The sequence below is a fragment of the Falco naumanni genome, chromosome 1 (genome assembly GCF_017639655.2).
Source record: "Falco naumanni isolate bFalNau1 chromosome 1, bFalNau1.pat, whole genome shotgun sequence".
In the NCBI taxonomy this organism is placed as follows: Eukaryota; Metazoa; Chordata; class Aves; order Falconiformes; family Falconidae; genus Falco; species Falco naumanni.
Genome location: NC_054054.1, coordinates 64378923 through 64406536, shown reverse-complemented (window position 1 = coordinate 64406536; position 27614 = coordinate 64378923). Strand labels below are relative to the sequence as shown.

At 41.1% G+C, this 27614-nt stretch overlaps 1 protein-coding gene across 14 annotated transcripts in view; it reads right to left on the bottom strand.

Moving 5' to 3' along the window:
* Positions 1-27614, bottom strand: part of ADGRL3 (adhesion G protein-coupled receptor L3) — a 527115-nt gene that overhangs the window by 271363 nt on the left and 228138 nt on the right. For 13 of the 14 annotated variants that reach the window (XM_040596934.1, XM_040597007.1, XM_040596917.1 and 10 more), the window contains exon 4: positions 11931-12144. In XM_040596934.1, the coding sequence (XP_040452868.1) occupies positions 11931-12144 (214 nt within the window). Of the gene's footprint in view, positions 1-11930; positions 12145-12873; positions 12887-27614 lie in introns of those variants that run through there. The other variant, XM_040596985.1, reaches the window with a different exon arrangement.

The following is a 27614-nucleotide window of genomic DNA, read 5'->3' as shown; positions in this document are numbered from 1 at the left end:
TTCTTCATGGAAGAAGAAAAAATGCCCAACATGATCAGAATCCAAATTGGAACCAGAAGGGCCCTGATTCCATATACATGTTATCAATATGGTACACATTTGAAAATTGCACAGTACTTATCAAACGTGAGGGTCTTCCCCTGGGAGGAAGAGGATTAAGATGTAACCTTGGGTCAAAAGAGGTTACACAATCAGGTTTTCCCATACCAACACTGAGGATACTAAATTCATGGTGGAGATGCTCACCTGCAGAAATGCAAGGGAACACTGGAAGAAACTAAAATGATTAAAAAACAAATTAATTACTTTATGCAGAAGAGCCCCAAAACACAGATTTGGCAGGAATACTCCTCAGACTCACTTATTTATTCATTCATTTTAGTGGCCATGCTCTACTTTGTGAATTATTCTTGATAATTCAAGCAGACATTTGAGAAAGTACCCAGTTCCCACATATATTAATATATATTATACAGCTTCAAAAATGAGTTTTTGAACTACATATCCATTCCTGTGTGTGCCCATCTGTGTACATCTCCAAAGACGACAGCTGAAAAAGGGAATATTTGTTTTTCATCTCTTAATTATGCTCCCCCCCCCCCCCCTTTGGCTGCTAAAGGTTTCTGCTCTCACTGAAGGGTGAGACAACAGAGCCTCTCAGAGCCCCGATTTTTGGCACCACCTCACTCCAACTTTATGCTTGAGGCTACTTCCCCTCTGACTGATTCTTAATTTGAATAAGCTTTCACAGAAGACTGTATCAGAACTGCAGCAAGTTAATCTTATTAAACCACATGAGTTTAAAAACTCAGAGCTTGATGTCAGGCAGGCTGTTTCCAAATTGGTACACTTAAGATCCAAATTAGATCATGAGCAAAATATTAAAAGGCACTAAAGTTACTTAAGAGTGAATTTCACTTTCCAAAAGAAATTTCTGGACATTGGGAACCCAGGACTCGTGCCAGTTCAGTGGGAGTCAGGCTCCTGGCTGCAATGGGCACTTTTGAGTGTTTTAAGCCCTTAAATTGTAAGCTACAGAGAAAGGTTGTTAAGACATAAAAGAATTTACTTCACCTATTGTCAAAACCAGTGAAAATACATGAGTCCTTCTGAAAGGATACTTTTGTTATAGGAGGTTTCTGCTCCACTCAAAGTCTCCTGACACAAAACACCTTTGGCAGATGCTGTGTATTAACTGAATCTGTAAACTGATGAAACAGTGTGTTCTTTAAACACTATAAAAGAAAATCTCCATCCTCTTCCACTCCCTTCACTCTTTATAGACTACTTTTGGTTTTTAAATAATTGACAAATATTTACAATTTCAGTTTCACTTCAGCCACCCCTGAGCATAGAAAACTGCAGTAATTAGGAATGGGGGAAGTGGTGACTAGGATACAATCCACCCTTGGCTTGCCAACCCAATCACCTGCACAGGTTGCAGCGAAGTAGCTGGCTGCTTAGTTGCCCTTACGTCCCCTTGACTTCCAGTGACTTGGTAAGATGACCCACCATGTGCTTTTGCTGCCTGGATGCCATCCACGAAACAAAGTTTGCAGAGATCTCATGGAATGCTTCTACCTCTGCACTGGCTTCAGACAGCTCCTGTCACATGCATGGCATTACACAAGCACCAATGTGTTTTCTGGATTGCAGCCTGACACAACAGACATTAGTCTGTGTAGCCTGGTACCTGGCTTTAACTCTTTACAAGTGCAACTAATCAACCGAAATTGATTTTCCAGAGCTCAGTCTAAATCCACTGCATTGAAGGTGACCTATATTATTTGTGTGTATGTATAGGTAAGGGCTTTAAGTTTTTTTAAAGTGTCTCAGATATTAGATGTCTGTGTTCAGCTGTCGGCAACATTGCCAGTAATTTCAAAGAATGCCAAGGAGCAGTTCTGACACAGGCAGATCTTACAGGATTCCTACAGATTTTTCCCCTGCTCCCCTAAATGTCAACAGAGATTATTCATCTGTCTCCACACACGCAATTCTCAGTTACCCATGGGAAAAATCACAACTAGAGCACACCTCCAGTCCACCAACATCCCTGATAACAGCACAGTGCTCTGATATGCAGCGCAGTTAAGACCCAGGACATCTGCAACAAGCACTAATTTTTTTCCAGAATTAACCTTGCTCCCTCCAAGCTAATGGTTGCTTTTGTATTTTACTCCACACATTTGCTAGTACTAGCATCAAGGACCAAACTTTACTTTCCATCAGTGCTAGCTGGGCACCACTGTAATCATTTAAGTAGAACAATCTGTTCCAAGTGACCAAGAGACCTAATTTATCAGGAACAGAACAGGCATTTTGGGGAAGGACATAGCTATATATTGATGTGGCTTGTAATATTTGAGTCAAATGGGACATTCTGCTTAATTCAAAGCCACTTTGGGGAAAGGAAGAGAGGAAGCAAGCTTTCCAAAGAGAAATGGCTCCAAACTCTCAAGTTTATCATAAATTTATCATAAAGATCTTTTTTCTCCCTCTCCTGTCCTTTTGGTTTTGCTTTAAATAAAAAAAAACCCTCAGCATTTGGAGTAGGCTTCACAGGGGGTGGGGGCAGCAAGAGCACATAATAATAAAAAATAACATCTTGCCTTTATATAGGTCAAGATGCAGCCTGAACTGAAACACTGTACAGCTCATCTTGCCTCAAACATGGCAATGTAGAATTAAAGGGTAACCAGGGAAATAGATGAAGAACCTTCACATACTCAATAAAAACTCAAAACACCACCCATAAGAAGAAATACTTGAAAGATCATAACTTTCTCCCTTGGAGAGCAGATAAGTTAGAAGCAACATGACAGATGCATACAAGCTAATGAACAGAAATGGAAAAGGTAGCTTGGATGCCTCCCTCTCCACAGTCTGAGGAGGGAAAATTAAAACCTGACAAAAACCCAATCATTTTTCACATGATAAGCTGTTACCCTGCTGGAAGTCATCATGGCCAGGGATTTGATGAGATTCAGAAAGGATTTGGCCATTTACGTGGACAGCAAGAACATCTAGCAATTGCAATTAATGCTAACAAAAAAAAACAACCTAGAAAGAGTATTAACAATTTTGGACATTGGGGTGAAAGCCTCTCTCTAACTATGAGGGATCAGGATAAAAAATGCTTGGGAGTGGCAGAGACAGTTCTTGCTCAAGGTGGGCACGCCAAGGCACAGCGGTAGCCCAGTGACTGCATGGGGGAATCCTATTCCCATTCTGGCATCTTTTCTTCTGGCTAGCTCCAAATCATCCCTTCTTCCCTTGCATTAGTTTTATAGTTTTCTATGGTTCTCCTGCCCGTAACTCCATCTCCCACTCCTCAAAGCATCTCTGCAATAAACGTTTTCCTCCTTTGTCACCAGTCCTACTCTGGGTAAAAGCATGTAATACACTGTCTACCACAAACTGCAACTCTCATTAACAGACTGAATGCTGAGACTGTAATTCAGTCCAGAGGCTCTACCACTGCCCATAAACTACTTGCTGTCTCCCGGTTTACGATGTCAGCAGGACTCCAGCTGAATTAAGGCTTCTACTGTATATAACCGACACCAATGTATTATCTTATGCATAATGCATAGAAGATGGCTCTAATCATAAATTCCATATCCTGCCCTTCCTTTACATCACAGATGCGGCCTGGCATCTCTTATGCACTCTGCTTACTGATACATAAACTCCTTCTCCTGAATCATAATGGCAGCAAAACCTTTTCTTGGGTCACTGCTCCTGATAATAGCCATTCGTTCCTTCTTTTCCTCAAAGAGGTTGAAATAAACTTCAGTTCATCCCACTAAAAAAGTCACACTAAAATTTAAGGACCACGTTGAACTGATGATCCAGGAACATTGCCTGCATCAGTCCATGTTTTTGACACTGGGAAGCAAATGATTTTTGCCTAATACCCATCTTTTGCCTGTTTGCATTTGGTATCAGCAGAGTGGTTACACAAAATGCAAAGCTACACTATGGATGCTAAAGTACAAACGTGCAGAGGTGAGTGAAGAGTGCAGAGTGCATTTCCAGCCCCGCAGAGAAGTACAGAAAACCCAGGGATACACACAGAGAGGGTGTGGTATAACCCAGCACAGGTTTTACATGTCTTGGAATGGAATATGGAGTTCAAGCTCCGAAGATTCCACAAACGATGCAGTCAAAAACGTGCTGAATGCAAGCTTTGAAATATCCTGGAGAACAGACAATCCCCTCTGTATAAACCCAGTTTTGACCTCAGGCAAAGACTAACTGAGCTCTTTTGTACAAGAAGAAAGAAAAAAAGCAAAATAAACTGATATAGATGCATTACTTCAAAGTCATCTTACCACTCAGCCTATTAGCCATTATTTCTAGCCAGAAGACTAACTGGAGAAGGAGCATGTTCTCCACTATCTATTAGTATATTTAGTATATTACTATATATTAGTATATTAGTATAGTATATATTAGTATATATTATAATATATATTATAGTATATATTAGTATAGTATATTAGTATATTTAGTATATTAGTATAGAAATGTATCTATTTCCTGAAACTAAATTATTTCTTTGTTATCTTAAGACAGTATAAGTCCATTTAGCCTAAATAAACTCATTACACTACCTTGCAGTGCTCTAAATCAGTTTAAGCCTTGTGACAAAAAGACCAAGCACCTGAAGAACAAGCCCTGAGATGGCCTTGTAAGGCTGTCACATTCAAGTGGACTGAAGATGTAGGAAGACTGAGCAGAAGCATCTTCAATGTTGACTGCTTCAGCAATTTAGACAATGGACAGGAGGTACCATGGGCACCACGCAGATACTTGGTTTAAACTTTGCTTTTCAGGCATCTTGGATAATGCTTTTCAGGTACAAAATCTGTTTCAGCAAAAGCAGAGAACAGTACCTGAGGGTCTAGAGTTGCATCTTCCCCGACTGCCCTCCCTGCAGCTACAGGAAGGCTTTCTATGAGCTTGCACCTGCCTCCTGCAACGTAGTAATAAATGTAACACACGTTTCAAATGGTGGACACCACTGTCAGCAAGATGTCTCCATCTTTGCTCAACACCTCCTCCTTGGGTACAAATTACTAGCTGCTATTTTCAACAAGCCTCAAACGTTCAGAAAAAACCAGATGACAGGAGCATGTTTCACATAGGCCTTCTCCCACTGGCAAAAGCTACACGCAGCGAGCTGCCAGGGGCTGGCCGGTCCCTTCCCTCTGACAGGCTTGAGCTGGCCACTTTCATACTATTAAAGAAATGGATGGAGTAATAAACCTGGATTTTCCCTGCTTGGTTTTCAGCACACCAAAGTATTCAGCACTTCTGAGGCCTCTTCAAGACAGGATTTATCCAAGAGATTATCCCATGCCTTCTCTTTGTCAGTTAAGGCCAGTGGGGGGGGGGGGGGGGGGGGGGGGAAATGAAATTAACAAAACAAAATAGCCAGAAAACTTAAACAGTCTTAGAAAACAGCAATGATTAATTCCTCCAGCTTCCTCCAGCCTGTGCACTTCAGGGTGGCCTTTCCCTTTGGCCACAGAGATCACCAGTTGCACATTGCTTTCTCAGTGCAAGCCCGGATCTTCTCAAATGATAGCAGATTGGAGTTGCATGCTAACAGCAACAAAAAGCGGCCATGGCACAACACAACTGTCTATTTATTTATTTAAGTGTGGTGGTTTATAGCAGACCACGGCTACCAGTTGGTAACCGAAGAAGCCTAAAGCATTATTTTTGATCTACAGAGCCTTCCACGATTTGGAACCTGATTACCTTCAGAAACTACTGCCTCCTCATCTGTTACCACGGCAGCTGCAATCAGCTGAGATGCTTGGACTGACAAGACCTGATTTACTAAGGTACCAGGGCAATTCCAGGGGGCTGTCTCAGAATTTACTCCTCTGCTTGGGTCTGACAGCATTTTCAGGAAAGGAAAAGGTGGGATAAATTAAGACTGTACAGGCTGGGAAGTACTGTCTTTTTTTACAGTGATACAACAGCTCAGTGCACGCTGCTCCACCCAGCACTTACTGGATTGTTTTTTTTCTTTTTTATTTCTTCCCCACTCTTAGCAATAGTATACGTGCCCTTGTCCCAGGGTCAAAGTGCAAATGAGATCAGTATAATTTACTTCATTTTAAAATATCTTTCCACATGGTGAGAAAATAGATTGTTTAATCAAGTCATGAGGCTAGTTTTCTAGCCTTTAAAAGCTAAATCCTGAGAATATGAGTTTCAGTATTCCCTATTAATTTCTACTGGTTACAGAAACTACTGCTTAACTGAAACATTAATATTTTTCCATATAGATGCTTTTCACGTGGTAATCTCAAAGCACCAGACACACTTCCCAGGAAGAGAAAAAAGCTTCCCATTGCAACAACTCAGTCCTTCAAAAATGTACTTCCCATGCCATCTGTGTGATAATGAATTTAGAAAAATGAGTAGTATCTTGGCAGTCTTTGCAAAATGTACTCAGGATGCAGGGGAAGGAGGAGGGGTTCCTACCAAATGGGACATTCAGTATCCAAGTCAGAGGTGATGACAACGTCTAAGCAGGGGGCTTTTTTTCTGAGAAATATGCCATTAATTTTGAAGAGCCTGACACAACTGTGCTGCAATTCAGCTGAAGTCTGCTCATTCAGTCCTACTGACAGCCATGTCATTACAGAACTTCCAGATCTGCAGCTCTCCTTGTCCTGCACATTTCCCCCCACGTACGCTGGGACAAGCTACTTTATAAAAAACTCTACCAAAACATCCCAAAATTGGTATGATCAAAAACTGTGGCTATTTCTTGAATTATTACAGTGAATTATCCTATCTGTAAAATACGCATATCCCTGCCTCTTATTTCCCAATGCAAGAGCAGATCACTGGCATTTGAGAAGTGTCTTGAAAATCACAGGTGCCGATAGCATCAATAACAGCACACCATGAGATGTAATATTATTAAAATAATAACGGCACTTGTTTCGGACTCCTGCATTTTTCAGGTCATCAACCAAAAACATTAACAAAACACAGCCCTTCAGGGAATGAAAAATCTTTGCAGTGTAATGCAAGGTGGTTCATACAGTTTCTTTCTTCTCAACCACCACGTGCAGAGTGCCTGCCGCTATGCTTCTGACTACTGGAAAAGAAACTGCGGGCTTCTTCAACGATGCCAACGCTGAAACCACAGAGACAAACCATGCAGATTAAACTCGAACCTAAAGGAAACTAGCTTAGCTAAGCAACTGCAGCTTGGTAGGCCATCTAGTACCTCCCAGCTCTGCCTCCACCAGAGCTACTAGAAATTCCCTATCTGCTTGTCCAGCAGAGCTGCAGTGCCCAGCTGCCAGGCCCTGGTGGGCACTGCACAAGGGCGCTTTTCTGGGGCAGATGGCACCACGGCCAGCTTCTGTGGTGCTGAGGGCACCCATCCTGCCACACTGTGCAGACTACACATCCTCCACCAGAGCACCCGCAGTTTCTCTGTCCTGTGAACAGCAGGTTGCTTTGGGCAAGAGGTGTCTTGCCTGTGAGACACAAAATGGGTCCAGTCCTTCCTTCAGGCGAGGAGAGAGCTGAGCAGCTTTCAGCCCTCATCCCTAAGCCAGAAGTGGCAAAAGTGGCACAGAGCTCTACAATGCTTTACTGTGGCAGAAAGCAAAAGCTGCCCCCTTTGCAAACTGAGCTGAGTTGATGAGAAATCTGAGTTCCCCAGCAAGTGCTTTCCACATTTTCTAACTTCCAGATTTTGAAAAGGCAGAAGGAATTTTGCTTTGATTTTGGGAACAGCTGTTGAGACCTGCGAACATTTCTCCCCTGACTCTCCTGTTGTGCCTGCTGGTTTTATCTTGTTATTCCATCCCTCCTTTCCTTCCTCCAGCTTAAGAGCAGCAGACAATGGTTGGGGCAGACAAAGATCCCTTCACCCCTGATATATGGAAAGCAAAAGGAAAGCCTTGATCTTGCCTTCAATACAAAAAAATACAATTGTTCTGTGTATGTGTACCTACATGTGCCAGCTTTGCTACTTGGACATTCCAGCCCATAACAACATTCAAGGTTAAAGCCTACAGGAAAGGGTAAGGAGATCAGTAACTGTTTCAAATTACTAAGTTAAAAACAAAAGTGGTATCAAGAGTGCTCAGTTCTGCGAACATACATGAAAACCTGATCCACCCCATCTTCTTCGTTCCATTGGCTTCAACCCAGGAGAGTACACGGACAGTTCTTCATTCCACAAAATGCTTAAGCACGTGCCTTAAAAAGAAACATGTGCTGGTGTATTTGTCTGAATCAAGGAGGAGGCAACTAAATGTTTAATTCCCTTGCCCACGTTGCAGCCTTAAATTTCTGTGGCACTTTTACAGGGCGACAAGCTCCGCTGATTTGTGAAACCACCAACATGCAAAAAATAATACACAGATTTTGTCCTTCTGAGTGGGGCATTTCCTTGGTGGAAAGCAACCACAAGAAATTCAAGAGAGGATGCTGAAAGCTTTTTTTTTTTCTTCTTTTTTCTTTTCTTCAGTAGGGTGTTTTTTAATAAAGTAAACGGCAGTGTTAACACTATGAAAACAAAGGCAACTCTTATGGGAGTAGGAGGCTGCTTTTCCCTGTTGTTCGCAGAGAACCCCGGCTGTTTGAATGGATGATATGTTAATTTTGTGGCACAGTTGCTCAACGGAGGACATAGTGAAGTCTCCCGTGGTACAGTGCACACAGTTTACAATGGACATGGCTAGAATGTTATTGTGTGTTGTAGCCCTCAAAAAGATGTTTCTCCAAAGCAAACATGCTATGAAATACATTTTTCTCTAATCATATCAGAAAAACTTCACTCCGTAAAGCAGTCTTTTTGAGCTTTTATGAGCAGCTGCTGCTCGAATGCTTGAAGGAAGAGCTGGCAAGTTAAAAAACAAAACAGGCCACAGAGATTTAATTTCCTATAAAATAGCTCCCTACAAACTGTTTAAACAATTCTTTACTTAGAGCAATACTCTGAAGATTTTAGAGATTTTCAGGGCAACACTTGCAGTAAGAACTCCTTGTGTTCCCTCTGCTCAGGGGGCTACACAAACACACCATCAGATTTATGCCTTTCCCCTTCCAAATAACCTCACGTACTTGTCTGCAAAATTAATTTAAATAAACATAGAGAAGAAAGAAACATGCTAGCTTTTTTTTTTTTTTTTTCCAGTGGCAGTAGGTGCAGGGGGAGGTTGCGCTAGGGGAGCAGTTTCTAATATCTACCATAAATCTGCTCACTCACAGCCTCAGCTCACATACTAATAACATGTCTCACACATACTTTTCTTCCCACCTTTCTGTCTTCCCCAACCCCACAGCCATGCCATAACGTGTCTAAGTACAGCATTGCTGATTAAAAACTGCCAGCAGTTAAGACAACTTATTTTAAAAAAGGGGACTGTGTATTTATGAATGCAATAATTAATCAATGCATAATAAGCATGCACTGCACATATCATTTTTCTTTCCATACACAGACAGCTTCGATTACCATGTGGGTTACACTGCCACTAGGATCTTTAGTTCCTAGTAACTGCTTCCCCACCCCGCAGCGTTAGCAAAGACAAGCTCATTGTATTAAAGTCTGCAAAACCACCCAAATACTGCTAAATTGATTAATTTTGCAGGTAAAGTCTTTCAGAAGAAAATGCCATAGTTAGTGCCACAGCTACTAGGGCTGTCACAATTTTCCTTTTACAATACTTTTTTCAGAGGATAAGCTATAAAGGCGTACTCAGGGCTGTGAGCTGGTAGACTGGTTTGCATTGTAAGAACGTATTTCATTTTAATGGCTTTGTTTTAAAATTGTTTCAACTCTTCAAATTAATCGAGAGTTAAAAAAGACGTGAGACTGACATAAAAATGTATTTTCCCTCCTTTTAACCTACCTTTTGACTAGAACCAGTTTATATTTATTTTAAAGAAACTCAATAGTATCCAATTAATAATACGATTGCACACTTTTTCATGGAAATTGATCCACAAATGGCTTAAACTGAAAGAGCCACCACCCTTTCCTGAGCCTCCCCACTGATAAACAGCATCAAACAAGGCCCCACAGACACTAATATTCAGTCAGTAGGGAGTTGCTTTTCCCTTACAAACAATTTCTCCCCAGTGACCGTTCTCTACAGCACCACTTTCTGCCCAAATGGGAAAACAGAGATGCTTTGCCACAGAGATATCCTTCCCTGCTAGCTCTCTGCTAAGCCCAGCTGTTCGAGTCCACAGTGATGACATCTGCAGCCAAGTTACCAATGCGAGTTTTCATCCCAGTACAGTGGGCGCACAACATGATTATGTGCCCTCCCTCACCAAACAGCTAATATTTATTGTAAACCTGCGACACACAGGGACTGACCAGAAGACTGCAGACCTCTGCACTTGGCTTAAAGGCTGGCACTTGGAGGATGCTGCTACATATATATATATATATATAAAAATAGCAATACTTTTTATACTGTGATAGTCCACAAAGGGGATGACACCATTTTATTCTGCCAATATGCAGAGGATTAGGGGTTTCTGCTTGAAGCCACTAACAACCTGAACAGGAGAATTACAGTAATTCCACTAAAACCACTGAATCCAAGGGACCAGCTGATGCACATTGTTAGCGTTTCCGCTTGTCTTGAAAACGTAACTGGCACTATCCTACAAACAGAACTTCAACTAGCTATGCAAGGAGGTTTAACTTTAAGAATGGACTTACAGGAGGCATATGCAGTGATGAGGACTTTTTTTCACAAGACCTCTCAACGTTTCGAGATCTAAATCGTTGACACAGAGCAATTCTAAAGGGAGCTCAAAAATAGCCGTTGAGAGGTTAAACAAAAGTGAAACACATGCTTTCTGTTGCTCACACAGCTCCATTTTTAGTGCAAAGTGTCTCACAGCAAACAACAGCAAGATACTCCGTTAAAACCTTGCAATGCTTTATCCATTACATCACCATGCAAACACTGTTGTCATGACTTCAATTAGCAACACTTTGCCTATATCAATACCATTATTAATACACTGAAATATTAATGTCTATTATATTTAATTAACAGTCAAAAGTAATGAATAAATATTCACGTGCAGTTATTACGAAAATACTGCACGCAACTACATGTCAAGAGCTGTGACTTGCAACTCTTTCCCACAGCCCCTCTGGTGCCAGAAAATACCCTGAACAATTCAGCACTAGTTAAACCTTCCACAATCAGGATACTTCTAGGTTGGAATAAGCTGTTAGGCCCTGGTTCTGCCATACAGGAGTCTAAGTAGCGTGTATCTCAGTTACCATTTCCAGATGCAGTAGCCTGGTTCTGAAATATAGGAGTCTGTCGAAATAGTGTGTATCTCAGTGCCATTTCCAGATGCAGTAGCCACACGTAACAACAATAGTTACTGTACAGAAATTTAGCACGTCTTCTGCAAAACCAGTGTGAATACGAGTCCTTGACCGGGAATTCAGACCTTTCCTAAAACTAAACATGGCAACACAATGAAAAATGGAGAGTTTTCACTGTATTGTGAAAAATGTTATTCTGAACACAAAATATTAATGGTTTATTGACCATCTCTTTGAACACAGCACAAAAAACAATGAATGTGCATTTAAGAAAGACTTCACTTCCATGTTCATTAAAAGCAATGACATTTAGGTATTTCAGAGGTAAAACTGGGACACAGTGAGTATCAAGATAACTGATTAGTAGCACTTACAGCAAATGTTATTTATATTGTGTGATGCTAACCCAGCTCTGCTAAACCCACAGTTTAGCAATGATAGCTGTAATTTTATGCACATACATACAGACTAAGTACCTGCATTTTCTCATGCAAACACAAGCACAAATTGGTGTGTACATACTGGATTAAAAAAATGACAGTCAGCAAACAAAGATTATTAAATACTATACCTTTGAGTCATAATCTTGTATGCATCTGGCAGATAACAGCGGATATTCTCCATCTGAGCAGGATCAGAGTCACAGATTTTATCATCAGTCCTCCCATAGTTGGCACTTTCAATCATGATGACATCTGTTCCCGGGCAGCGAAGCTCTATGGGGTAACTCTCACAGGACAGTTCCCTTCGGACCACAGCCATGGGGACTGGGGCACGGCTGAAAGCTGCAAGGATTAACACAGAAACACAGCAAACATTTACTTTCCATACCGAGGCTAGGATTAAAAGCGGAACGACTTTTAGCAGCAGATTTTATCCATATGCTGTACTGAGATAGTTTCAGTACCATTGAGATATGATCTGCAGAAATGAGGTCTGATCCCCAGTTTGCTGGCTGCCCAGAGAAATGACTTCTCCACTCAGTGGCTTGATTTTCTCATCTCAAAAATAAGCTAGCGATCTCCTTTATACAAGGCTTTAGAAATACCCTATTGAAAGAGGTAAATAGCAACTATGGCATTGTTATTACTTCTACTTACCAGGTGAAAAGCTAGTTGGCTTTGATATATAAAATTACAGACCTTTGTCGTACCTGATCAACCAGGGAAAATTTTCTGACCATGAGCAATCCAAGCACCAGGATCCCACCTGCTCAGTGAGATTGCTTCGGTCCTCCTGCAGATGTAACAGCATCTGCATTGCTCCTGGTACTTCTCTTGGTCCTTAGAAAACGAGCCTAATGGCTTTTGCTGTTGCCTGCAGTGTGTCGGGGGATGGTCTGCAGGTTCTGGCAACCATCCCAAAGTTTGGGCCCTGCAGTGATATTTTCCATGGAAAGGCCAATATATTGGACACTAGGTGATTAAAGTTTAGTCCTAGCTTTGCATCAGATCTGCCTGAATGTTCAATACTGGCACGTACTTGCAAAGTTAAAGATCTCTCAGAAATCTTACCTGTTTTAAAAGAAATCCAGGCTACAGTTTGCAAAAGAAAAAAGAAACACGCTTTGAGATGCTTTGAAAACAAAGCCCTGAATTATTATACATAAACTCACATGACAACAAGCAATAATATTTCCCATTTTTACAGAGTCTTTGATTTAAAGATCTTCAACAGCTTGGCAAACATTAATGCATTAATCCCCCAAATATCCATACGAAGTAGCTATACATTGCCTTTCTCGTCTCAGCTGCAGAAGGGTTATGTGGCTTCCAGAAGATCTCAAAGGAAATCCATGGTGAAACTGGGAATAAAATACTTATTTTCCAGCCGAACACACCAGCTGCAAGCTAAAACTAAAGCTAGCCCCTTCCCTTCCTTATTACACGAGAATGAAAACTCACCCACACCAAAAGGTTTGCAGCTGCAGGGATGACATGCCCTTCTGGCTCCATGTTGTACTACTTCCAACCACAAAACAAAATATATAAACTAAGTCTGTATCTGTGCGATGGTCACAGAGCAGTCAGGGAAGTTTTAACCCTCTAACAGATTCAGGGCCCATCTGACACCAATCATCTTTCAACAACTCACTCACCCTCAAGCACCATTTTAAAAGCCGTTATACCCTCTCAAAATCAAAAAATCCCTTCCAAAACTCTGTGCACGGTACATGCACACCAACTTCGCTTACGGAAATAAAAGTGTACTGATAATTCTCAGTATACCCCTTAACTCCACCAAGGCTGTTGTGTTTTTCTAGCAAGCAGGAATCCAACACATTACTCTGACTTCTGTTAAGCCTTTTATTATTGTTGTCTCATTTAGATTTGTATTATTGGACATAGAAGAATTCCCATTTCTGTAAATTTGCAGGGATTACTCTAATATCAGATTCTTACTGATGTGCCAGAGTTGTGAACTAATTGCCAAACTCCCAAGACAGACATGTGTTTATTCTTGAATAATAGCTTTTACAATTAGCATAGATAGCTTTAGAGCTTGGATCATGTACGATGTCCTTCCCTGATATCGGAGAAACAGTTTTGCCCTGAGCTTGTATCACACCATATGTTTGTGTAATGCAGTAAATTCTTACTACAAACAAGTTTTCCTATTACAGAAGGAAGGAAGCCAGGACAATTGTGAACCTCTGAGACACAATACCTTATTCTTACCTGTGGCTTTACATCACTAAACAACAAGGTGAGCGGAGGAAGAACGGGACATAATGTTAGAGACAACATTTGACCAAAGAGGTAAGCCTGTCAGAAAGGTAGAGTCAGCAAAGCCCAGCAATTTTAGCCTGTCCTACACACGACATCAAGAGCTATTAACTCTGCTTAAAAGGATCTGTCTGCAGAAGCTTGCAGCAGCCCCTGCTCCGTGAAACGCCAGGCTCTGTGGCAACAGAGGGAGAGTTTATATTTGCCTGCATTACCTTTAGCATTCACAGGCCCAGTGCTGACTAGAAAACTTTTGATGCCAGGCTGCTGATTTTTCACAAGAGCTGTGGTGAGCTTTCTTTTCAAGCCTCTTCTATACTAAACCTGAGCAGATTAGCGACATGGGAGGCAGAAGGTTTCTAGCAGCATTTGGCAGAATGCTGAGGCCAAGTGCCCTCCCTCCTCCTGCCATGTGCTTAGATGACTCCTATTAACTGCCAAGAAAGCAGAAAAATCAGGTTTACAGTAAACATTAGCTGTTTGGGGCTATGGTTCAGTCCGGTTCTTGGGCAAATGGGATCCTTTTCTCTGGGAGGCTACTGTAGACTACAGAAACAGCAAAGACAGTTGCTAATACTACTTCCCAGTTCCCATTAGAGAACACAAAACTCAAACCTCCAACCCAATTGCTTCAGAAAGTGTATTTTTGCTGTTAATTCCTATACATTTTTTTGCAGTAACCATTCTGTATTGTCAAAGCAAGCAAACATTCAACATATGATAGTTGAGGAATATCACGCTTAAAATCACAGAAATTAACTGTCTGGGAATTCACTCATACAGACCTGGTGTGTTTCTCAAACAGCAATCCTGTACATATGCAGCTAATCTTAACTCTCGTGTTTTGTTGGAAATAGGACATTAGGAACTGCTAAGAGCAATATGGTTCTATTAAAATAGAACCTTATCTGGGGGCAAAGGTGGCATTTTTAATCTCACAGCAACTCTATCAACCATGATGATGCAGTACTTCAGGCTTCTGGTGGAGGATATCACAGTTAATACGAAAATACAGAAGTTTAGTAAAAGCTTTTAAACAAATTTCTTTACCAGATTAGAAAGCACATTTATTGTACCTTGGGTAACTTCCCTGTGCATGAGACTTTATGGCATTGATCCACTAAAATTGCATGAATGACAGTGCCTAGTGTCCCCCTAAAAACCAAAACCAACCCACCCACCCCTTGCCCCCAAAGTAACAGCTCACATTCTACTTCACATTGAAGAACATCTGGACAGATGCAAACATTTCTAGATGTGGCTTTCTGTTTACTGGTATTCACCTTTTTGTTTCTCACATAATCACTTGACCGCTTGCCATTAGAAGGGCAGCTTTTACTTACAGGCACCCCACTGTGGAATCATGGAGTTAACATTTATTTCCTGGATATATGACATAAAGGAAATGTGACACTCTGGAGAAACTGTAGGAATAGCCGAACACTATAATAGAATATAATAGGAGAAAGCAATGGTGCGTGCTTTACATCCTGCCATCCTCCAACAAATCAGTTGCTCTGCATGGCTTTTTTTCTACCCTGATAATCTGCAATAAATACTCCAAAGGGAGATTAGAGGTTGGCTGTTTATCTCCTTGTAAGCACATTTCTCGATGCTGTGTCCCTATATGATAATCTTACACATTTCTACTAGTTCTTCTGTGAGAAGCAAAGATTTTTGTTGGTTTTGCTATGAAATAAGATACATCAAAGGCCATCTGTGAAATACACAGCACAATTGTATTAATTCATTAATACACTTCTCCCTCCCTTGAGTAGCTCTCTATCTTTGCAGTCTCTCACTGAGCTCCTTATTTAATCTCCTAAATAAGTGACCTAATTGTTGGCTTGAAGTCAAGAGGAGCTGATGGCTGCTCACTACTTTGGAAAACAGGTGTCTTTTTCCACGATCCTATGTGCAGACAGCCATCTAAATACAGATGACAGAACTTAAAGATTTTGAAAAACACTCTTTTTAACATTTAAACGTGTGCCAACTTGAGTGTTCTAAGTGCAGCCATTTGGTTGAAAATCGTCCTCCTGAGCCTCTGCAGGGCAAAGCAAGAGCAGAGGGTAAAAAGGCAACAGATAATGACAGGATTTTATCTGAGCGATTTAGAACTTCTTTGTCTCTGCTAATTTCAGGAGCTGGAAAATTAAGTAAGTCATCAAAATCTTGTGCTTTTTCTCCCCCTTGCTTTTGACCTCAGAACATAATTGCCTCTTGTCATGCCTGCAGGGCATGGGCTTGTAGTTATCACTGTGTGCTTAATCAAATGCTGAAATAGCCTTTAAATTACATGTCTTCTTGGCTGTTAGAGACTTGTTGAGCTCTGTTACATTTAGAGCCATGATGGTAGTAGATGTACTTTTAAAAGAAAAGTGTGGGATGATGGTATTAAATAGGTTTTATATGCAATTTTCCCAGCAACATCATGTTCTGGCTCAGAATTTTGAGAGTGAAATTTCTGTGCATATTTAAGGGCAGTGAAACAAAAGCTGGAAATGAAGAGATAATTATTTTCACAAGCTCTGCAAATGATTTGGTCTGCCCAGGTAAAAATCGGACTTACTGTTCCCAAAGGCAAATACAACATGCTGGTAGAAAAGGTTTCCCACTAATCTGGAGGAATGCTTCTGTGTTTGTAATTCCCCAGTACATAATATTCACACAGTTCACCTTCAGTCGGGGGTGGGGGGTGGCGGAAAATATCAGAAAGCAATAATGAAAAAATCCTTTACCCCCTCTTATTCTGAAGCCTACTCAGGTATGGGTATGAGCTGAAATCCCTTACAGTTCTTGAGTCAACAGGCCTTACGTGACTGTCACTGCCTAAAGAGAAGCAACACGTTTAAGTGATTTTCTAAACCAGGGCCCTGCTTTTTGCTATTAAGATATAAAGTCTCATTAATGCATTCATTTGCAGTATGCTGTATTGGGCCTGGCTGAGCCCCACAGCAGCCCTCCCAGCACTGCGCTGGTGTTGGTAGCTGGAAAGGTGGTGATAACACACCGGTGTTTCGGCTGCTGCTGAGCAGCGCTCGCACAGCATCAGGGCTGGCTCTCCAGCTTCCCCACCAGCAGGCTGGGGGTGGGCGAGATCTTGGGAGGGGACACAGCCAGGACAGCTGACCCAAAGTGACCAAAGGCATATCCCACACCATATGATGTCTGCTCAGATATAACAGCTAAGAGAAAGGAGGAGGAAGGGGGAGCATTTGTTATTTACAGTGTTTGCCTTCCCGAGCAACCGCTACGTGTACCGAAGCCCTGCTTCCCGGGAGGTGGCTGAACATCACCTGCTGATGGGAAGTAGAGAATAACATCTTTTGGTTTCCTTACCTTCCATACACATAACTTTTGCTGTTGCTTCCACTGAACTGCAGTTATCTTGACCCACAATTTTTTTCATCTTATTTTCTCCCCCCTATTCTGCTGAGGAGTGATAGAGCAGCTTGGTGGGCACCTGGCATCCAGCCAAGGTCAGCCCACCACACGTGCAAGCACAGCTCAGTGCTTCTTCTCTGTCTCCCTTTTCCTTAATCAAATTATACCTGGCCTCTGATCTCATCATTATTAGTAGCAAACAAAAACTCAGGTTAAAGATCGTGAGAACAGACATTTGTCCCATGCACAATACTCCCACTCCCCAGTATTTTCACTGCTCACAAATATCAATCCAGTACCGAAAAGCTTAAAATCCTCATTGGTCCAAAGTTCTCTGCAAACTTGGGATTGGTATACGAGTATGGAAATACTATTCTCTCCCACCCAATTTTCTCTACATACGCTGACAACAAATTAAACAGGATACAACACTGTGTCTTTTCTAGGGAACAGCTTTCTTCTACTCTCAGCCTGCAGAAGGGTTAAAGGTGCATCCTACAGACAGTGGCTAGTGCCAAGACACTGCAGCAAATATTTGGAACAGTCACATCCAGCTCCCCTGGGGAAGAAATGAAGACTGAAGGCAGCCAGTGTGGCCAAACAGCTGGAGCCATCAGCAATGCAAAGGTGGAGCTCGACAGTGCTACTCTCCACTCCTGCCTCTCCCTCTGTGACTCAGATGATTGCTTTCTCAGTGATAAAAATGGGGAGATTATCTGACCTCCTCCATTAGGGACTCCAAAATCTGCTAGAGAAAGGAAAAAGAGAACTAGATATAATCCTCCGAAAGAGGAATGTGGCCTCAGCCTGGGTTTCCCCATGAGAATCAAATACCCACATCCCCCCAGGCTATCTTGGATTCCTATTTTATAGAAGATATTAAAAAAAACCCCAACCCTGTGACTTCCCTTCAGGGACCTCCACCAGCAGTGATTCCCCTTACCCAATAAACACCCACCTGTGAACAGACTTCACAAACTGCAAGAGCATCCTTTTACATGGTGGGATGGAGTATACCAAAAAGACAGAAGAGAAACACATGGTGTGCAACACCCCCGCCATGGCAACAAAAGAAAAGCTAAAAACACTCTCACACACTTCCATGTGCATTTTAGGTGGAGGCTGAGGTCAACTATCTTATGGTTCCATAAACTGCTCAATATACCTCCATTATAACACTCACGTGACACTTGCTAGGGATTTGCTCTCAGGTTATGTGACTGAAAATACAATAGATGTTTGGCACCATGTTTACATCTGACACCCTCCTTCACAATGAAGAGGAGACACAGGAGAAGGGTGTAGTAAACACAGAGAGAGTTTTCTATAGGGGTTGCCAAACCTACACACAGAAAACATTTTCCAAGGCAATACAGCCGAGGATGCAAACAGGAGCACAATGAAAAGCCTAGCCAAGTCCCAAACAGCACATCTTTGAAGCAAGCCTCAGCCCCTAGGTACCAGCCTTCTGGAAAACACCTTTTATTTCCATGGAAGATCTCTTCCTTCCACATTTCTAGACACCCTAGAGGGTGATGCAGAAACAACTCTCCCTTTCTAGCACCCACTGGATGTCCAAGAAGCCCGGGAACAGCAGCCAGAGAACTAAGCACCAGACAGCTACATCCTTGGGCACTTCTGCTGCTCATACTTCGTACCACTGATATTTCTCATCTTCTTCCTATGCCCAGCTAGTAAATGCCCTTCTTCTCTCCCCTCACTCTTCCAAAACCCAGATCAAAGTATGGAGAAGCTATTCTCATTAGTAAAAATATTAGATTCTCTTAAACTCTCTAAGTATTACATTAGCTCTTCCTATAGGTGGAAAGAGAAAATAAATCCACAAATAATGGGCAAAGAGGACTGGTGGAAGATCACCAAAAAGAGGGAAGAACAGTGAATTCTATGCATTTGCACCTAAGGATGGGCATTCACAAGGGAAATGGGTCTTTGTGAGGCCTTATGAGGAAAGGACATGAAGTGATAAAAGAGCAAGACCACAGAAACTAGATGGTAACTATGAATGGAGGAGTCTGACAGTAGGAAGTGACTGAGGACATGTAAAGAGAGAGAGGCAAGGTGGCAGACTGCCTCAGGGAGACGTGGCATTGAACCGAACCAGACCTGCAGGAGAAAGCAGTGCAACGGCAGTACTGCAGTTTCTTTCTGGTTCTCCACTCCCAACTTTTGGGACTCATGGGCCATTGCCTCATCAGTGAGTGATGAGAATTGCAACTAATGTTTCTTTTGACCAGCTCTTATCTTCACAAATATCCCACTTACAGCGGTAAATGCCTCTGCTGCTAATATTTACACCATTACAGCATACCGCAAGGCAAGGCATCACCGAGGGCCACCCTCCATGCTGCTAAAGAGGCAGTGGTTCAGGGTAAGCTGACATACCAGGTCCACTGTTGTTGAAGAGAAAGTAGGTCCTGCTTCTCACCCAGCCAAGCCCTCCTATCTCCAGCCATGGTTCAGCTGCTGGAGACCTGCACTCAGTTCTGATGCTCACTGCATCCCTTCATGAAGAATGTCAGCTTAGCAGTCCACCAAGAAACTAAACTCGGGGTGGGGGGTGTGTGGAGCCAGAGGAGAGAGAAAGAGAGATTCTGCTGTACTGGTAGAGTTGAATCAGCTCAGAACAGCTTTGCTAAGGTCATAGAAAGGAAGGAAAAGATTTTTAGGTGGTAGGAAAGGAAGCTGCATTTAAGTGCTTTCCAAAAACACAGGGCCAACCTACCTTCAAATCAGAGGTCAGAAGTACAATCCCAGCCTGACCTGAATGTCACTTAAAGGATTTTAATTAAAGCAGAAGCAATCAGTTGAGAACAACAGACAAATGAAACGCTGTCTCCAACAGAAAGGTTGAATGCAAGTACATTAATATTTAGGCTCCATCATGGGAAAAAGCTATTCCCAAGTATCTTTTCCTTTGCAGTGTATCACCTCATTTGTAATGAAAGGCATGCACAAGAAGATACTTGGATATGACTGCTCTTTAAATTCACAGGCTTCCTTCATGTGAATTAACTTTCAAGTGTAGAAAAATGGTGCACAGATACAGAAAGAGTCCGTGGTTAAAGCCCTGTACTGCAGTGCATAAGATGTATAACCAACCGTTATGCTAAACTTGCCCTCCAGCCTAACAGTGACGTTACTTAAAATATCAGGGTTTCAGATACTGGTCCATAACACTGAGATGCTCATGTTCTCGATAAAGGAAGCTTTAGGTGCTGTGTCAGGTGGACCAGTCCTTTTCACAAATTCACACTGCAAATCAGACTGGGGCCTTCAATATGGAAAACCACACCATTTATTACCTACCGCACTCAAAGTTATTGCTGTTACAATAGATACTTAACTGTTTCCCAAACAAAAGAACAAAAACCAACTAAAACCCGAAAAAAAGACCCAAAAAACCAGTGAACTCTGACAAACAACCTTGAAATCTCAAATATAATGCAGCACAAATTGTGGTGAGGCCAACAGAATCTGAGTAACAACAAAACTCACCCCATTTTTAAACTACTCTATTGTAGCTTTTTATTTTAGCCATTAGTAAGATTAATTTTATGATCACTGGTAAAAAATAACTTTTTTAAACCACCATAGTAGGGATCATCATAGAGGCAGTTAGATAAACAAGTATCAAGGGGTTAGCCTAAGATAAAGGAAAGATTAAGGAAAAAGAATCTGTTTACCATTTTCAGATTTCATATTAAATCATAAGTTCATTTGATATTGCACTTTAGTATCATTTCCATTTAAAACAATAACTTAAATTCTTAGCCTTGCTAAAATAATGCTGATCTGGAATAACTTTTCTGTTACCAGCAGAGATTTTTTAGGTATCTAATCAAAATGGGCTTCATTAGGATTAGTGGTGTCCCCAGATGGACACTGCCCAAACACTAAGGACATGCTTCTCTCCATCATTTGTATCGCTGTGAACTGGGAAGCATCAACCATGAGCTACAGGAAGCAGGACAAGGATAAGCTGGAGGAGACTGAAACCCAAATGCATCCTCAAAAGTTAGAGATTGTCTGCCATGGAGGATGGCTGAATGCCATAGAGGCCAGACTGACTTCTATCTCACCACAGGAGAAAAAAAAAAATATGGGGAAAACAAAAAAGCAAACAATGACACAAACAAAACAAAAATCAAAACAAACCACCAAAACAAAAATACCCCCAAACCTCTCCAAAGTCAGGAAGAGATACAGTTCACTTAGCAGGTTCAGAAATTAGAAATTATTTTATGGCTGACCCAAATCGGACAAGTTGGATGTATTTGGAGTTTTGCTAAGGAGCACAGTGACTACAAATGATAGATTCCTACTGAGCAACCCCTCCTCAAAGTTAGAATTTCAGTTCCCTGGAGAGCCTATGAAGGAGAACATGAAAGCTCTTGTAGAAGTATTTGCATTGTTAAAGAAATTATGAACAGCAGAGTGAGGATTACTTTGTGCTGTTTATGGACTTGTTTGCCAGAGTAGTGAATCTATTTTTAAGTTTGTATTGTCTGGAAAGGAAAAGTGTGTGAAATCTGAAGAACTGTCCAGAGAAAAAAGATAGGCAGGCAGAAGAAAAGACTTTCTCCCTAAGTATTACAGCCTGTCATTCAAATAACTGTATAAAAATCTAGGGCGTCACATATTTGTTATTTAAACCACTTGCTTTACATCATCAAATGCCAAGAATTTAGAGTTAATTTTTCAAGAAATTACCCCGACCTTGAAGACTAGCCATCTCCAGGAAGTAGTATGGCTAAACTGTAGATCTTTGAATAAATAATTGTGATTTTTCTTGGTGTTTTTGACATCACAGCTCCTTTGAGTCTCTGCCATAAACAGCAACTGCCCATGACACATACATATATATATTATTTATATATATATATACACTTCTATAAAAGCATGATATCTATTAAACAGTCACAATGGGAAGTGTAGTATTCTACATGACAAGACGAAATTTGGGCTCCCCTACTCAGGCAGGACCTACTCCGCACAACTTAAGGTCACTTATTTTTAGAAACCAGTGGGTGCTTATCAGCAAGATCTGTGAGTAAACTACAAAGAGAATCCACCCTTCAGCTTCTGGCCAAGGATTTCCATAGCATGACACTTATGAGCTCCATCTCTGAAACAGTGGCATGAGATCTAAGACCCTTTTTGCTGATATGCTAACAAGAATTACAAGTCGGCTGTGGCAAGCCATTCTTTGCAGCCCTCTGAATCATGACTCTCCCAAAAGCCTTTGACATAATTCCCCTCTGACCTCAAAAAATCAAGGATTTCACCTAAAATATACTAGCAGCTAAGAAGAGCTTTTCAGAAGCATATGCAGTCATCTGAACAGTGGCCAACTTTATCTGCACTCCCCACCCCACTCCCCGTGTCTTAAAAATAAAAAATAATAGGAGATTTAAATCTGGAGAATGACCTGCAACACGCACACTTGCTCCAGGTGGAAATATATTCCAAGTAGAAGCAGGTTTTCAGGGAAGTCACATGCCTGCAGATACACATTCTCCTCAGTGGAAATATAGCAAAACATTAAAACTAATGAACTAAATTAACTCCACAACATGGTCCACTTACGGGGATACACAACTAAAATCCTGAGTGATAAAGTTTCCTATTGTACTTACCTGCTCACAGCAAACACTGCGGTTAATTGTTTTTCCACCTAATGCAGCCTGTGCAAACATTGCTTCAGAAACAGTGTGTATACAGATATGCCTGTATATATAATACACATACACACACAATACTTCCCTTCTCAAGGTGAGCCACAAAAAATTCTGAAATAATGGTCACCTGTAGGCTTCCAGAAATGCTCTGAACAGATTCACTGTTCCCAGAAGAGTCAGGTGAACAGCTCTGCAAAATAGCTGCAAACTCCTGGGCTTCACACTAGGGAGGTGATGCTTATCCAGCAGCACCACCAGGACTGCCATCCCTAACCCAGCTTGCTTGGGGCTTGGCAGCCTGACCAAACTTGCCTGATTACATTTTTGTCTGCAATAAATGCTCTGAATCCTGCCCTCCACACCCCACAATTTCAGTTTAAAGTAACCAGGGTACACCAGAATATGTTTCCACTTACTTTCTACTCCAGCCTTCAAAAGTGGTTAACAATAGTCTTAAAAAAGCATTTTAAAAAGCAGTAATAACACATATGAATATCCACAGAGGCATTGCACCCAGTAAGAAAACAACCCAGTACCAGTTAAAAGGTAACACTGTTTCATGAAGTCCCTACAGCACTGGATATGATTTATTACTTGTCTTGTGGGAAAGCATAGGGCTCCATCACAGACACACAATGAACCAAAAGAGAGTCAGTGCCACAAAGGACGCTTTAAAAAGAAGAGGAAATACATGCGGATTAGAGACAGGAACTACGGTAACACAGAAAAGGACAGCCATGCAGCATGGTTAACAAACAGATGCAGATACTATACTTGAGGGCATAATGCTCACCAGGTCAATGAAAATATGGTTTAGAAAAAAAAAGTAAAATCTAACTTACTTCAGGAAAAATAAAATCACCTGCAAACAGCTATGATGGGTGGAATACTCTCCCAACCCCCACCCTTTTTTTTTTTAAACACAATCACTAATCTTATTTCAACTTTTCTTCCTCTGAGAGACAGATGAAAGAAGTAAATCTTTTGCAGATCTCTCTGGCAAAAACCACCAGGATCTAATTGCCCAACAAAACCAGAGAGAGATATCAGGTCTAAAGGCAAAGAAAAGTTCTCAATGAAAGAACCTGATAAAGACTCTCTGACTTCTTCCCCTAGAGTTAACAGGGTCAGAAAGAGCAGAACTTTTTCAAGCCCCAGACAAGACAACACTGATGGGACACAGAAGAGTACAACACAGAGGAGGCCCTTTGAGAATTGTGAGGCCAAAGTTAATTCAGGCACACCTGGGCACCGCAGCTCAGCCACACAGCAGCGTCCTTCACAGACAGTTTCCCTGATCAGTGAGATGCAGGATCCAGCACCCTCAACCGAGCAATCCCTGTTGGACATTTAGGAGACCTCAACTAAGACTGACCTTAGGCTTACAGACTCCCGGCTTAGATGTCCCAGGACAGAAGATGGTCTAGGCATCTTCACGCACATTGTCTGAGTGTGACAGATGGGTGAGGCTGGGATGCTGTCACATTCAGGGCAGGAGTCCCCAGGACGCCAGTACAGGATTTAGGGGTACCCTCCAACGAGATTTGGAAGCAGACAACCTTAAGGAACCAAGACTTCCAACCTAGCACTGACCTCTGATACTTGCAAAATCCTTCTGTACTGTCCCTCCCTAAAGGTTTCTGAAAGATTTCTCCAAGCTGATAAAAGCACCATAGAAAGGTTATCAGAGAACTGTTTCTGGGAGATTATTAGTTAAATTTCTAATGTTATTATATTACAGCACATTTAAGTACACTTTCTAAACACAAACAGACTTCTCTAACAAAGGATCCATTTCAAGCACTTTTTCCTGTACCCATTTCCTTCTGTACCTATTTCAGGCATTGTTCTTCTAGAGTTATTTATACTTCACATCTAGAATTTTCTGCTTTTTTTAAGACTATAATTGTTGTGTATTTCCACCATCTTGTGTTTATCATTCATATTCAAGGAAAGTATTCTGCTGTCGCTGCCCTCTCCAAGGGCACTTTTGTAGCACGAGGAAAAACCTTCATAAAAGAGATTACACTTTTCTAACTAACAGTTCTTCCATGCCCCCCACTATATAATAAAACACCTCAAACCATGTAGGGTTAAAAAAACCAGGTTTGTAGAGGCTGGGGAGAACTACCTGGGCTAAATACCAAAAGCCAGTGAGCAACTCTGCTGTTGAGGCCATCCTCTCTAAAAAGCAAGTAGGTTTTGATACAGTGCAGCATTTGCCCTTATTGCTTTTGGGTACAGGTACTAATATATGGGATGTTGTGCTGGTGGAGGCTTGCCCTAAGACCCCTACTCAGATAAGGAAGAAAGAAGACAAACTCCTAAATGTCTCTGCAATTTTTTCATTGCATTGTATATATTAGAGATCTCATACCGTAACTGGCAAAATCAATGAAGTATTGATGCTTACTTTTGACCACAGAAATTTACAGAAACTTTAGTGAAATTGTCTCTGGATAACTTCATATAGGTTCCTCTTCCAACAAATAAGTTGATCACAGACACTGCCCCCCCCCAAAAAAAAAAAAAAAAAATTAACACAGACACCTATGAGCAAATAGCCATGAACCAATGTAACTCGAAGTAAAATAAGATCACAGTCCTGACTGTGTAACACAGTTCCAAATACATATAACACATACACTTGAGGATTTTACCCAGGACAGCTCCTTGTAGATTAAAATAAAACAGAAATAAAGATTTAAGCTTAAAAATGCAGACAGTAAACTGGGATGTCTAGTTCCAGTTCACAAAATCCCCAGCTCTGCAATCACAAGATAAAGCCTCTTTTGATAAACAATAAAGTTTATCCTAAAGGTTTATCCAAAACCCTACTTAAAAAAAGAAAACAAAGACAGCAATGTAGTTAACAAGCACAAGTTAGTTTGGAAACACAAATCTGCAGGAATAAAGCCCAAAATACAAATGAAGTAACTGTGGACCATCAGGCTAAGAAAAATCATGCTTGCAAAATTTTTCAAGAATTAGCAGTATTTTTGAAAGAGTAAGGTGCACGATGCAAAGACAACCAGTTACCAAGCACAAAACCAACACCCTACAGTTATTCAGCAACTCACTCCTTCCCGTATCAAGAAAGAAGCAAACACAAGTATTCATAATTCACGGTGATAAGAGAGGTAGTTTTTGTTCTATCAGATATTAGGAAAGTTGTAACAGCAAAGAGCTCAGTATTTTTCATTCTGCAGTATTAGGTATCTTCTACCCAGAAGTTTGGAAAAAAACCCAACCCACAACCACCTTAGAAACCCTTGCTGTTTTTTAACTTTTATCAGGGACACTGACAGACTGCTACTAGTTAAAACCGCAGAGTCACACACACAAAAACAAGGCTATAAAATCAGAACGTAAGTTCAGTTGCACACAGAGAAAATACATTAGCTGCTGCTTCTCAAAAAATACCGTAAATGTGGAATTATCATCCCAGCTGAATCATTGAAGGAAGTTCAGCAAGAACCTCATCACTCCAATATCATTCAACACACTTCTTAACGACGTGAAAGAAAATAAACTCAAAGCTTGCCAAATTTGCAGTCAGTGCAAAAATTGATGAAATGTTAAGTAAGACATGGACCTTGTCGGTTTCACAGATTGATCTATAAACTGTCTGAGCAGACAGTGCTTTAATACAGACAGATACAAATCCAGGTAGGAATACAAAAAGTGCTCATTATGTGAGACCACAGCCTCGCAAGCAGTCATTCTGAAACAAGACTGTTTTCATGACTGATAAGGATTTGAACACTACACCACCGCTCAAAGGGCAAACATGATCTCTGCAAGTCTTAGGAGGTGAATAACAAGCAGAAGCGGGAAGATGAAATTGCCCTACATGTATTAATGAGTCCATTACTGGATCATGTACATTGTTATGCCTATACTTTAAAAAGATTGTCAGAAACTTTGAAAAGGTTTGCAAAACATAAGAAAATCTATAGATTTTTATATATATATCAAATAAAAAATGAGTAGAGTCTGAAAAGCCAGTTTTACCAGTGAGACACCAACGCTGCTTAGTCTAACTAGTCCAGAAGACCATTATAGTCTGAAGGTATCTACAGAGGGAAACTATTTCTTACAACAGGGAGTTCTTTAATCTAGCAGAGAAAGGCAAGCGAGATACAAAACCTGCAAGCTGATGCCAGATAAACTCAGGCTAGAAATAACACACATATATTTAACAGTGTAATTTACCACGGAACAGTTTACTTAGCTATATGATGCATTCCTTATCGGCTGTCCCTAAATCATGACTGAATATTTTTCTGGAAGATATGTTACAGCTCAAACAGAACATACAGGAGCCTGATTCACAAATTACTGGGTGAGATCTTTATTGCGCAAACACTCTGGTTTGTTGATCATAGGAGTCTCTTTGAATTTTAAAGATCTATGGAGATTTGGGAGAAAGAAAACAGGAAG